Source organism: Bos mutus, chromosome 4 (genome assembly GCF_027580195.1).
Source record: "Bos mutus isolate GX-2022 chromosome 4, NWIPB_WYAK_1.1, whole genome shotgun sequence".
Lineage (NCBI taxonomy): Eukaryota > Metazoa > Chordata > Mammalia > Artiodactyla > Bovidae > Bos > Bos mutus.
In genome coordinates this window covers 27,500,692-27,515,541 of record NC_091620.1, presented here as the reverse complement: position 1 = coordinate 27,515,541, position 14,850 = coordinate 27,500,692, and the positions used below count along the sequence as shown (strand labels likewise).

The 14,850-nt window shown below is 34.5% G+C and overlaps 1 protein-coding gene across 2 annotated transcripts in view; it reads right to left on the bottom strand.

Moving 5' to 3' along the window:
• The window catches only part of ZNF800 (zinc finger protein 800), a 50,081-nt gene that overhangs the window by 28,277 nt on the left and 6,954 nt on the right, over window positions 1-14,850 (bottom strand). For both annotated transcript variants that reach the window (XM_070369276.1, XM_070369277.1), the window contains exons 4-5: window positions 4,508-4,651; window positions 637-2,329 (exon numbers count right to left, since the gene is read on the bottom strand). In XM_070369276.1, coding sequence (XP_070225377.1) covers window positions 637-2,329; window positions 4,508-4,651 — 1,837 coding nt within the window. The remainder of the gene's footprint in view (window positions 1-636; window positions 2,330-4,507; window positions 4,652-14,850) is intronic.

The window sequence follows — 14,850 nt, the reverse complement described above, 5'->3', positions numbered from 1 at the left end:
GAAAAGGAAAAATAATCCAAACTTTTGTTTATCGAGTTTTCCCCTTTGCCTGGAAGCACTATGTTAAACGTAAATAATAAATGCTAATTGTTCTAAATTCAATTTGGGGGTTGTATTTTTTCTGAGTGCAGCACTTTATTTAGCCATCACAGATTAATTTTTACAATAATTACAGTGCCTCAAAAGACGTTTTTCCTATAATTATCGCCTTCACAAATTCATTCTAATATACTTAACTTTCCCACAATGTATTAATTAGTAGACTAAGTCACTGAATCAAATTAAACCTGTGCAAAGTTAGTTAAACAGAAGACTTCTATTGTAAACATAAGCCAATATTAATGTATATATTTTACAACATTGAGAGGAAATCACTGACCCTGTGCCATCTATCTATAACTATATTGCATTGTCCTGTGGAAGATTAAGTTCTGAAGTTAACTTTTGTTCCCAAGCCATTGGAATAAAGGTCACTGAAGAGGTAAATGCAATATGCACATTACTCTTGCAGTTCCCATTGCCATAAGATATATGGAAGCAAACGTGTTAAAATGGAACCAGCTATAAATTATGGTCAAATGATTGTTTTAGTTCGATGGGGGGAAATAAAGCAAAACTCTGTTAACTGTTCCTCACCAGACAAGAGCCTTAGATCTTGTACTTCGGCCTTTGGTTTTGTTTCCTTCAGGTGAATTGGAAGCATTTGCCTTATGAGTTTTCTTATGATGCTCAAGATAAGTCTTTTTGGCAAATGCCTTTCCACATTTATTGCATCTGTGAAGAGAGAAGTTTTTTGTGACTTTTACTTCAATACCAACATCAGCTACTTCGTACTTTTTACTAGGAGAGTTAGAAGTGCCATCATGTTTTGCATCACTATGTTTTGCTTCGTCTCTCGAAGGGCCTCTTTTTGTCACTTTATTTAGAACAAAATCAATGGGCTTTTTTATAGCTCTGATCTCTAAACTGGCTGTTATTTTCCCAAGATAACGGGATGACTTTTTATGAACCACAGTTATATGTCGTATCACATCACGCTTCCGACGAGTTTCATAAGTGCAAAGAGGACACTTGTAGAATTTAACATAAATGTTATTCCCATCTGTGTGCAATTCAATGTGTTTAGTCAAGTTCTGTTTCGAAGTAAACTGACGTTTACAAAGTTTACAGTAAAGTTGCTTAAAATCAAAGCCAGCTGAAAGTTTTGGTTTCCTGGTTTTTTGCTGGCCACCTGCAGCAGACAGACTAGTTGATTTAGGGCTTTCAGAGTCTTGTTTAACTTTATTTTTCTGTGCTGCCGGTGTGTTCTTTTTTTCATTTGAATGATTTGTTCCCTTTAATTCATTCTGTGGAGAATGGGTAATGGAAGGGGGTGAAGATTCTACAGAATCTGCTGGTTCAACTTTAACTTTTATTTCTGAACTGCTGGCAGTATTATTGGGGCCTTTCTCTCTTTTAGAGTTTGTTCCAGAAAGAGTTATCTTGTGGACAATTTGCATATGTCTTTTAAGCATTATTTGTGAACTATATTTCCTCTTGCAAAGAAGGCATTTGCATGCAGTTAAATTGTATTCAGCCTTTGAAGACGACTTTTGTTTTCGAGTCTTAAAAGATTTTTTAGGAGAAACAGAATCCAGGAACAAAGGTTGCCCAGGCTTTGTTGCTATATCAGGAGTAATTGAATCCCTCCTTAGTCCTCTATGAACTTCATCAAAATGCCTCCTTACATTCGCTTTTGTAGCAAATGATTTATAACATACTGGACAACTCCTACTTAATGGAACTAGAACATTCTTACTGCGTCCTTTAGTGGACTGGTTTGGATTCTTTCGTGTTTCAATGTACTTTTTTAGTTCTTCCATCTTTTTCTTGTGTACTTTTCGAATGTGACGACGAACACCTCGTCTGGAATTGAAATCTTTTCTACAAAGACAACATATCAACTGGTGACCAAAATCAGAATTGTCAGAAGTTTCCAAGTCAGCCTGTGATTCCTGCGGTTGTTCATCAGATGGAGGTGCAACGTCATCTGCAACAATTTCAACAGGAGGGGGCTCTACAGTTTCCACCTCTGTGTCTGTAACTGGAACTGTTTTAGACTGTTCAGTGCTAGTTTCCTGTATTTGAACTTCAGGCTGTTCAGGAGTACTGCTTGACTCTGTGACTTCAGTGGGATTATCGGTCCTTGAAATATATTGAAACACTGCATTCTGATTAGTTTCTATAGGTTCTAGCTTAATAATGTATTCTCGCTTGTCCACACTTGGATATATGGCTTCTAGGAGGTCGTTTATGGCTTGGCTTTGTTTATCATTTACATCAGGAAGGTCTGTTAAGGAAAAAACAACATTTTAATCTGAAATAATTAGCCTGCTCTAGTCCTCCAATATTTTTACATGTATTATTAACCTGTCTTAAAATTTATTATTAATTTGTATTTATTTTTACAAGAGTATTATCTACTTCTCAGTATTTTATGAGGCTAAAAAACTAGTACTGATTAAATTAAAATTTGCTTTAATTTAAAATCTCATCATGGTACACAAATGTTAAGGAATAGATACAATCTGAAGAGCTACTTCTAATATAATTTTATATTAAGGGCCCTTAATATAAAATATTTAAGCAGATGGGTATCCCAAACAATAAAAATAATACTTCATATTTTTAGGCTAGCAAAGGAAAGTCAAAAGTTCTCATAACCCAAGATGGATAAAATACCATGAAGTATGTTAGTATAAAAATCATTTTTTTTTTTTAGAAAACATAACAGCATTCCTATTAACTTAATCCATAATAATCTAATCTAATTGTATGGGGACATTTGAACATCTTATGGAAAATGAAAAAGATTTTATAGGAAAAGTTAGAAACATAAATGATGATGTATAGAAGTGTTTGTTAAATTCAGTCCTATTACATGTCTTAACATGGCACAATTCTATTAAACCAATGATTAAAAACTACAAATTAATTCCAAAAACAGAGCTAGTTTTATTTTATTGTGCAATATAATTACTCTGTCTGTAGGCAACCTAACATTTCTATTGTAACAGAGTTGACTAATATTGGTTATGTTCCTACATACAATGCTAAAATCTAGCTACAAATACAGTATCAAATCTGATAACCACTTAGAAATCAAAAAATGACTTATCATTCTTCTGGTCTACTAATCTTTCTTTTTAAAATGGATAAAGTAGTGTCTGTAAGAAGAATACTTTCACAGAAGTATTTCTAGAATAAGTATTACAGAAGAATATACAGTAATCAGCAAATCCATTTATCTATTTCCCTCTAAAATTCAACTAAACTTTAGTCCACACCAAAGACTAACACAGAATAACTACCAGAAAGTTAATTAAATTCCTACTAGTTCCTTAATTGCAAGGTTAGATTTGAAACTAATTTCTAGACTGCCTTTTCATTTACATCTCAAGGATAAAAGAAGTATAGTAAAATCTAACAGGGGCAAGAAAAACTTCAAGACAAATATGAAATTTTTGTTTCATCTATTTCCTATATTTTAAATCACTTCATGCTAATAATTAAAGTGGTACTTTTGCTATTTGCAGTTTTGCACTCCATTCCCATCCCCAAAAGGTAAAGTTGAAAAATGCACAAAGTCCACAATGTAACTGAAATATCAAACTGACTAAATAACTTCTATGTTTTGTTAAGTCCACAAGAGTTAAATCCCTGAACAAAAAACAATGAAAGTAATCTATGACTTAATAAAACACTTTACGGAATTTATGTTAGCTCTTTAAAGCAAGAAAATAGTATCATTACATATACTGCAACTTAATCATACACAGACAATATACTTAACTCAACAAACACTTGGTTACACAAAAACTTCATTAGCGTACTACCTGCCTTCATTACATAAAGCTATTTCAGATTTCAGGTTAGCTTGCAACACAATCCAATTTCTGATAAAATGACATATCAAGTCAATTTCACTGAGAATAAAACTGATCTTCAAGACCCAGAAAACATTAGAAAGATTATCAAATATTTTTAGTGCTCTCCACAATACCCCAAAAATCAATTTATTTACTCATTCTTTGCTCTATTTTCAACCTTCTCATTTACTTAAGAAGAATCTAAGTAAACAGTGAGTCATATCTGGTAACAAGCTGCTAAGAAGTAAAAATACAAACACCCCTATCAAGCATCAATATTTTAATTTACAAAAATCCTGAATATAAACGGTGTAATTCACATAAACATTCAAAAACAATACCCAATGTTTTAATACAAATAAACGTAGTAAAAATCTAACTTCATTTGTCTTTAGCAAAATCCAAATGACAGATATTAAAAAATAGATATTAAATTATCTCTAAGAAACCAAATATATGACACTGAATCAAGTATTTTATTTTGTTCACCATCACTAAGTCATCTGTAACCAGGTACTGATACCATTCTAATTTGAATGTGCAGCTACAGTGTAAGAACAAACAGTAAACACATAAAGGAACATATGAATACAACTTACTGTCATCCATCTGCAGACTTGGTGGGCAGTAGAATTTTTTATGGGTAATTAAATTTGGCAATCCTCTGAAGAGACTGCGGCATAGTTTACATTCAAAAATAGTGTCCACGTCTTTTAATAAAATATGCTTAAGTTGTTTAGTTCCTGAGGAAAAAAAGAGAACACAAAGGTAACTTTAAAATGTACTTTTAAACTGGAAAATCACTGCTGACAATCCAAAAGTGTGGTTTTACACCTTAAAAACAAAATGCAGGCACTGCCAGTTATCTACCACACTATACTCAAAAATAAGTTATAAACTACATTCTTTTTTTTTTTAATAAATTTATTCATTTTAATTGGAGGCTAATTACTGTACAATAGTGTATTGGTTTTGCCAACCATCAATATGAATCCTCCACGAGTGTACACATGTTCCCCATCTTGAACCCCCCTCCCACTTCCCTCCCCTTACCATCCCTCTGGGTCATCCAAGTGCACTAGCCCCAAGCTCCCTGTATCATGCATCGAACCTGGACTGGTGATCCATTTCACATATGGTAAAATACATGTTTTAATGCCATTCTCCCAAATCATCCCACCCTCGCCCTCTCCCACAGAGTCCAAAAGACTGTTCTATACGTCTGTGTCCCTTTTGCTTAAGGCTGGGTAATATCCCACTGTATATATGCACATCTTTATCTGCTCGTCTGTCGATGGACATTTAGATTGCTTTCATGTCTTGGCTGTAGTAAATAGTGCTGTGATGAACATAGGGGTTCATGCATTCTATTTCTTTCTTATGCCTTCACATAAGAATAATAATTTATATTAGACTGTCTGTCTTTTCTCCTCTCATATTCTAGCGTTTAATGTTGCAGATGAGAAATTCAATAATGTATGACCCTTTTTTTTTTATTTTGAAACTAGAACACTTTCTAACACCATACACAAAAATAAACTCAAAATGGATTAAAGATCTAAACGTAAGACCAGAAACTATAAAACTCCTAGAGGAGAACATAGGCAAAACACTCTCCGACATACATCACAGCAGGATCCTCTATGACCCACCTCCCAGAATATTGGAAATAAAAGCAAAAATAAACAAATGGGACCTAATTAACCTTAAAAGCTTCTGCACATCAAAGGAAACTATTAGCAAGGTGAAAAGGCAGCCTTCAGAATGGGAGAAAATAATAGCAAATGAAGCAACTGACAAACAACTAATCTCAAAAGTATACAAGCAACTCCTACAGCTCAACTCCAGAAAAATAAATGACCCAATCAAAAAATGGGCCAAAGAACTAAATAGACATTTCTCCAAAGAAGACATACAGATGGCTAACAAACACATGAAAAGACGCTCAACATCACTCATTATCAGAGAAATGCAAATCAAAACCACTATGAGGTACCATTTCACGCCAGTCAGAATGGCTGTGATCCAAAAGTCTACAAGTAATAAATGCTGGAGAGGGTGTGGAGAAAAGGGAACCCTCTTACACTGTTGGTGGGAATGCAAACTAGTACAGCCACTATGGAGAACAGTGTGGAGATTCCTTAAAAAACTGGAAATAGAACTGCCTTATGATCCAGCAATCCCACTGCTGGGCATCACACTGAGGAAACCAGAAGGGAAAGAGACACGTGTACCCCAATGTTCATCGCAGCACTGTTTATAATAGCCAGGACATGGAAGCAACCTAGATGCCATTCAACAGATGAATGGATAAGAAAGCTGTGGTACATATACACAATGGAGTATTACTCAGCCATTAAAAAGAATACATTGGAATCAGTTCTAATGAGGTGGATGAAACTGGAGCCTATTATACAGAGTGAAGTAAGCCAGAAAGAAAAATACCAATACAGTATACTAACGCATATATATGTAATTTAGAAAGATGGTAACAACAACCCTGTGTACGAGACAGCAAAAGAGACACCGATGTATAGAACAGTCTTATGGACTCTGTGGGAGAGGGAGAGGGTGGGAAGATTTGGGAGAAAGGCATTGAAACATGTAAAATATCATGTATGAAACGAGTTGCCAGTCCAGGTTAAATGCACGATACTGGATGCTTGGGGCTAGTGCACTGGGACGACCCAGAGGGATGGTATGGGGAGGGAGGAGGGTTCAGGATGGGGAACACATGTATACCTGTGGCAGATTCATTTTGATATTTGGCAAAACTAATACAATTTGTAAAGTTTAAAAATAAAATAAAATTTAAAAAAAAACTTAAAAATATAAACTACATTCTAAGCAAAATTTTATCACTTGGATGTTAGGACACCTGAAACTGATGGTCTTTTTCTAATTCAGCAGCCAATCAACTCCTGGGATGTCTTGACAATGGTTCTAATATCTGCTTGATCATCACAATGACCTGGTAATAAAAATGTACATGACCCACTCCTGGAGATTCTGATGCAACAGACCTGGAGTGGTACAGAAGAATTAAATGCCACCTCAACCCAAGTTTTTGGCTGGTTCTTCCAGCTCTCTTTTGTACTACGAAGCAAACATGAAGTAACACATTTCCCCCTGATTACTTAAAGAAGGTCAAAACTGTCTCACAAGATTGTCTGTGCCTTTCTTTTTAAATTCAGCTCAAACTACTTGCGGTTCTGGGCCAAGATGGGATTATGATCATTTAGTGGACAGTAAAGAATCTTTGGTCCATGGTTTTGAATTTTGCTTAGGTGTCTTAATACTACTAGAAATTTATCCAAAGCCTTTCTCCCTCAAATACTCACCCTAATTGCAATTAATTAAATATTCACAGAACTACTAAAGCCTGTCTTCCACTAGACTATAAATTCCAAAGTGGCCAAGACCAAGCCTGTCTTATTACAGTTACAAAGTTCTCAGCTCTAATAACACTGAATAAATATTCATTGAAGAAAACCACTTATCTACAGAATCTAACCATTATGACCGAAGATCAAAAGGCAGGCAGAAAATAAACAGCAACAAGCACTCCTGAAGTATTTAAAATAAAACACAAATAGAACCTCTTTTGTCACTACTTCCTACTGGTCTTTGACACAGGCAAATGGACAAAATTGATTTCTGTTCACTAATTAATGAGCCTTCAGTTTCTTCAAAAAAAAAAGGATAAAAATATTGAATTAAATAGGAAAAAAGCAGAAGAGTCCTGAAAAATACCATGAAGACTATCCAGATGCACAGTGACTATTAAGCTCTGGGACTACTAGAGAATAAACACAATCTCAGTAGCATAATTAATACTGTAGGATCCATAAAAGTTAAGCATTTCTGATTCAATCTTTTGCAATTTGTTTACCTTTAATTTTTAATTTTCATCATGTTGCATTTTATCATCATTTTGAAGACGTTAGCCTTCAAATTTTTATTGCAAAAAGATTACCACATTATCATAACTTTACTAAGTCTTTAGAGATTCCAATTCTGATATCATCTAGCTGTGTGACCTTAAAGCTGTGTGCACTTTGGTTTATTCATCTTATGAAACAAACCAAACCTATCTCGGAGAATATGAAAGAAAATATGAACCTAAATTCCAGAAGAATTAAATTATAAATCCAGATTTCTACTGAGGAAAAAATATATATATAATGAAATAATTTCTACCACTTCCTAAATCCAATTCAAAGTTTATTTCACCAGATCATACTACCACAAAACCAGAAAACATATATTTTAAAAGATTCAGAAGATAACTGTGATATTATTCATTGTGTAAAAGTAAGTTCACACACACACGTACACTTCTCTAGTCTATTTCACATTACAAAATATATTGGCAATAAACTGCTAATATATTTAGTTCATAGTTAACCTTATAAGTGACGGACAAACTATGAGAGGTAGGCTGATGATAAAAAACACTTTAGATAAACCTGTGTAACTGATCTACATATAATTCTTAGTAAGTATAGGTGAGTGTATTACCAGACAGAAGAAAACATGGGAAAATTTTGCATATTTTAATCCTAAATTAAAAAACCAGCTAGACCCATACTACAAATTCAATTCTGCCTTTAAAGATACTACACTGTTTAAAAGGATTGAAGGACACAGAAACAATCTGAACGAGGTTTAGCTATGACTAGAAAGTACAACATGAAATTATACATAAAAAACGTTACTTGTGAAAACTTAAGACTGCATCCCTAAATCAGGTATCATCTACCAGGTTATCTCAATCAACCATAAGAAAAAAAAAAGGTATTTGATTCTAACCTTGACTAATTAATCTTAATTATCAGATCACAAAAAATACTCTACCACCCTCACACCACTTATGCACACACACACACACACAAACACAGTTGTGCTGATCCAAGCAAACCAAATTTCTTTCAGGTCCTTGGATTCACCAAATTCTCTCACTGTTCACGCCTTCTATGTTTCCTTCTCTCTGCCTATGACATTCTCCCTATTTCCCTGGTGTGGCCCACTTCTAATAATCCTTCAGATTCCAGGTTAGGTGTCATTTCATCCAGGAAGCCTTCTCAGACCCCTCCTGTTTCCTGTTAAGAATTCTTCCCCTATACTCCTGGAGTACCCTGTACACCTATACTATATTATCTCACTATTTTGTGATTAGTTACTTTTATCTCCATTAAACTGGAAACTCTAAGAGGGCAGAAAAGATACCTTTGGTGTTCACCACTGTATTCACAGCTTTCAGGACCACGCCTGATGGGCATTTGTTAGACATACTTGTGAGCTCTCTCTAGGTTTAAGAAAATCTTCCCTATAAATTTTTTTAAAAGTCTGTATAAAGTTAACCAGAAAGTCAAAAATGCGACCTGAGTGATTTTCCAATTCTGCTTATATGTATTACAAATGAGAAAAATAAGATGTGCCCTCATTTCATAAACACAGGTAAAAGTTATTCCTTAAGTTGGTTTCAGTTACCATTTAAGGTTTTGTTGGTTTCCCATGGGGACATAATGGCTTTATTCTAATCAGCTACCATTTTCTGATTGCTTTGCTCACTAACAGTTTGACACAGCCAACCAACTGTGCCTCTGCCAATAGTTAAAACCTACTACAACCTGAAAAAAGAGACAAGACAGCAACCAAAGTTCACCCAGACAGCAACAAAAATTCCTCCACAACTCTTTAATCCTGAGAGAAAGAGAGCCGTGCTGCCTTACTGCTAATTATTCCTTTTCCTATATTGATAACTCTCTTTCTCACCTTAGGTTTTTAAATCATCTTAGAAATCACTACATACTACTTACAAACCGTTTCGTAGATCATCAATTCAGTATCTTTTGAGAAACCAGCCCTCCAAAGAGAAGGCTTTTGACGCCTGTAACTAATTAATGAACATTTCAGATTCTCACACATAATGCGCGCTCAATAAAATTTAAACCTCATCGAAGGTTTAATCCTGTGCTAGCAATTAAAGTAAAATACACTGTATATACTGATATAAACGTTTAAAAAAAATTTTTTTTCAAAAAGAATCAGTATTCAATTTCACATTAGGTTATATGTCAGATGCTTGACGTAACATAATATTAATTCTAACTCTTCTGTGCTAAGAGACAATCCTCTGAAGAGGCTGTAGCATAGTTTACATTCAAAAATAGTATCCACATCTTTTAATAAAATATAAGTTGTTTAGTTAAGACAAAATGAAAGTGAAGTCTCTCAGTCCAGCCTCTTTGTGACCCCATGGACTGTAGCCTACCAGGCTCCTCTGTCCGTGGGAATTTCCAGGCAAGAGTACTGGAGTGGGTTGCCATTTCCTTCTCCAGGGGATCTTCCCAAGCCAGGGATTGAACCTGGGTGTCCCACACTGCAGGCAGATGTTTTACCATCAGAGCCAGCTCATCAGGGAAGCCCAAACAAAGAGAAGCTTTCCTCTTCTCCCTTAATATACTGATATGTTGGTCATTCAATGAACAACATATCAGTTGCAGCAATAACGGTTTTAAGTTGCATCAGTAACAGTTTTTAAATAGTATACTGTATGCTTTATTGTTGATTCACACATGAACTCAGTTTCTTTAGGATGACTGTTGAACCACAATATCATTCCCAGCACTGCAAGCAAATCTGTAATTCCTGTCACACCTGCTGAATTCCAAGACCAGTATGAAGGGAATTTCTAACTGATCATCCATCCTTAATATAAGAAAACTTCAAAATTGTTCTCTTAAAACCACTACCTACAAGGGTTGGTTAAAAAAAAAATTACTAAGTTAATTATGAACACTGCAACATGCTACAATAAATTTATAAGCAGAATGAAATTATTTTAGTGCCTATCTGGTGAAACATTTGTTTAGTCTAACACACATTTATTGAACACCTATTAAATACCAGGTATAATGTTATTCACTGAAGACATGAAAGTGAAGGATATGATCTATGCCCTTGAGAAATTCCCAAACCAACACGAATGGCTGCTCTCCTAGGAACACAGCCTCAGGTGAGATGCTTTGAAGATGAATGTAATAACAAATAAAATAAAGCTACATTTTTCTTATCTATCCCCAAAATATGCAATCTGATTTTAAATTTCCTACAATTGCTATGTATCAACTAAAAGCAAAAAAATCCATCATGTAATACAGCAGATATGTACCTCTGATAAGTCATACTTTGATCCCAAGCTTTTGCTTACAGAATCAGGACTTGGGCATCACCATCCAGTCACAGTTTACATTAACTCAGAGAAATGTCACTTTAGCAGTAAAAAACAAACAAAATCTCTAAGAAACTAAAGACCAAACTTAAAATTTAGTTAGATAACGACAATAGCAAACATCACACAAAGCCAATTCTCACTTTTCACTATAATTTACTCCTCCCTAAGATTCAAAAAAGACACTGTTTCTTGCACATCGTAGTAGTGTATTCTATAGGTAGTGTCTTTTTCTATAATACAGTTGACCTTTGAAGGAATGCAGGAGTTAGGGATGCCAACTCTCCATGCAGTCAAAAATCCACATATAACTTACAGTCCTCCTTATACTCCCTTTCTTCATATCTTCAGTTCTGCATCCTGGGATTCAACCCAATCAACCAAGGATCATCTGGTACTGTAATATTTACTACCGAAAAAAATCCACAAAAAGTGGACCTATGCAGTTCACACCTATGCTGTTCAAGTCAATTGTATAATATTGTAAAAAGAGATATATTTCAAAAACTCAAAAAAAAGATGCCAACTTCATATTAAGGGCCAGTTTTGAATACTGAACAATCCTCCCCTCTTCCCATTTTTCTGTCTCTAACCTTACGGCATACCACAGCTTCTTTGCCTCTACCAGAAGACTATGAGACGAAGAAAGAATATTAATTTCAATTAAATCAATTTTTATATATGTTATGGAAATACATCTTTTTGTTATTTAAAATTTTGTTTTAGTTTGGGCAGAGAGGATGGGAAAAGAAGGAAGCTAAAATAAAAGTTAACAGAGGGAGGAATGGATTTGGAGTTCGGGACTAGCAGATACAAACTATTATATAAAGAATGGATAAACAAGATCCTATTGTATAGCACAGGGAATTATATTCAATATCCTATAATAAATCAAACTGGAAAGGAATATGATAAAGAATGAATATACATATATACACATATATATAACTGAATCACTTTGCTGTATACCAGAAACTAACATAACAATATAAATCAACTATATTTCACCTTCAATTTTTTTTTTTAAAGTTAATAGAAAGGAGGGAAAATTGGAAGACAAAAAGTCACTGACATGATCCTAGAAGTACTGACAGAACTACAGAAAAGCTCAAGCAAAAGGCAGGGAATAGTCCAGGTAGTACCTGAATCCTGGCTTCAGAGCAAACAGCCTGTCTCAAGTCACCCAAGCATCAGAGATTTCAGAGTAGAAAAGCTGTAGGTAGGTGCAAAACAGACAGCCTTCTAAAAAATATAGGATATTTATATATGGACAGATGTCAAAACAACAGTAGAATGTACTGTTTAAAGCCAAAGATACCTAAATACCCAGTCAGCTACCACTTGTATCAGGAAGAAAGTTAAGGGATATATTCTCATATATGGGTAGAGGGTCTCTGGAAGAAGACACAAACCATGTTATTAGTACTATCTGAGCAAAGATACTTATTTCTATATTTCTGTATATCCTTTCATATCTCTGTATTATTATTTTTAAGCCACAGGTATATATTACATAGGACTTCCCAGGTGGTTCAGTTGGCAGAGTCTGCCTGCAATGCAGGAGACACTGGTTCGATTCTTGGATCGGAAGATCCCCTGAAATAGGAAATGGCAACCCACTCCAGTATTCTTGCCTGGGAAATTCTATGCACAGAGCCTGGTGGGCTATAGTCCATAGGGTTGCAAAGAATTGGACATGACTAAAGCCACTTAGCACGCACACATACATATATTACCTAGTCCAAAAAGAAGTCTATTCAGATTAACTTTTAAGTCAAGCAGATAAAAGTAGAGATTACAAGTCAAGAAGTATTTGTAATTTAAAGCCAGAGAAAGAGTCCAAAGCAAAAGCTGAAGTAGGAAGCAAAGAAAATGAGTCAAAACTGGTCAAGCAGTCAGTACAACCAATCAGTACAGCACACATGAGGCTGGTGGACCTAAAAAGTTAAGTCAACTCCTTCCTCAGCCTTTTATGAACTTCCAGCTTAGGTAGGAATTAATACCAGGTCACAGAGAGCCCGGTATAGGCAGGAGACCACAAATCCCTTAAACAGAGCTGATACAGGAGTTGAAGACAACTATCTGAGCTTGAAGATTAAGAGATATCCTAACACATCATTACTGCACAACCTGGCTGAGCTTCTGAATGTTAACAAGAGCAAAAGCATGACTTCAAAGTTCTATCTTCAATTATCTGTCAGATACAAAACACCACTATAGCTCTTTAAATGAAATGTGTGTAACCAAGCCATTATGGAAACAGCCTAGAAAGAGATTAGTCACTGAGGGGCTGCTTGGGAGAAACCTACAAGTCTCAAAATGACAAGGTATCTTAGACCCTGTCATGTGGTCCAAACTTCTACCTCATCCTCCCAAGGTTTCAGTCAGCAGAGGCTTAAATACCTCTGTGCTAAAGAAGAGCTACCTTAGGAGACCTGAGATTATCCAGATATGTAAGAGATTACTATCCTCAGGAAATCAGAATTACTTAGCTATGAGATACACTAGTGAAGTAAAACAGTCTTTTTTAATCCAAAATTAGTTTCTTTGTACCATTTAGCGTATTTCTAAACCATCTCTAATTTAAATAATTGAGTACTTAGAATTTATAGTATTTTCAAAATTTGTTAAAAAAAAAGCTCAGAAGGCAAATTTGCCAGAGACATTTTAGAAAGAGCACATTATCCATTTCACAGTCCCTTCCTTAATCTTAGTAAAGAAATGGCAAACACAGAAAACCAATACAACAACAGCGCAGTGAGAAAACAAATAATTTCATTTTTAAATATTCACCTTCCAAGGTTAAAAAATATATATATTTGGGGTACAAGATCTTGTTGAAAAGGAATTTTTTTTCAAGATAAAGCACAAATAAATGAAACAATTTTAACTTCTTAATCAAATAACATTGTAATAAACTGATACAGTAAAATTTCAAATTGCAAATTTTTAAAAAAGAAACCTAAGGCGAAGAATATAACTAAGTGTGAAGTTATTATCTTCATTTCCATGATATGAGAAAGAACAAAAAGAATTTTTATCTCTGTACTAAAAGTAGCTAACAGAAACTCTTACTGCAATTAAAAACTAACCATTTTCCTGTTATGCCAGAAACATACTTAAATGTTGCCTCTAATTAGTAAAATTTTAACTGTATTTACCATAGGAGAATTTGACCTATTAGTTATTTCCATTAACCAAGGGCAATTATCAAAAGTAAAAGGCAATAAAAAAACACAATAAAATATGTTATACCACCATCCAGCATGAGCACAGGTATTTGTTATAGCATACATGAAATACTGATTTAAATACATAAAAGCAACGCCATGAGGATTACAGATGAAAAGTGTTAAGAAATGACTCTCAAGAGTCAGAAATTAACTTAAAGGAACAATCTATTTTTTAGAATCCTAAAATAAATCAAATGTATACTATTTCTCTTTAAAATGATTTAAAAATAAATATCTTAAAAAATTTCTCATCAATACAAGTGGCTTCATATAAATTCTCTGAATCTCAGAATTTTTTCATTAAGATATAGTAACCTTTAAAATAATAACAAAAGGTATTCTAATCCTTAAACTTAGGATATCCGTCACTTAGGTGTCCATCAGTCACGTGCGTTTGCTAGTTCATACTTTATTTAATACCCTATAATGTCAAAGAAGCCAAATCCACAAGTGGTGGACAAGCGGATATAAG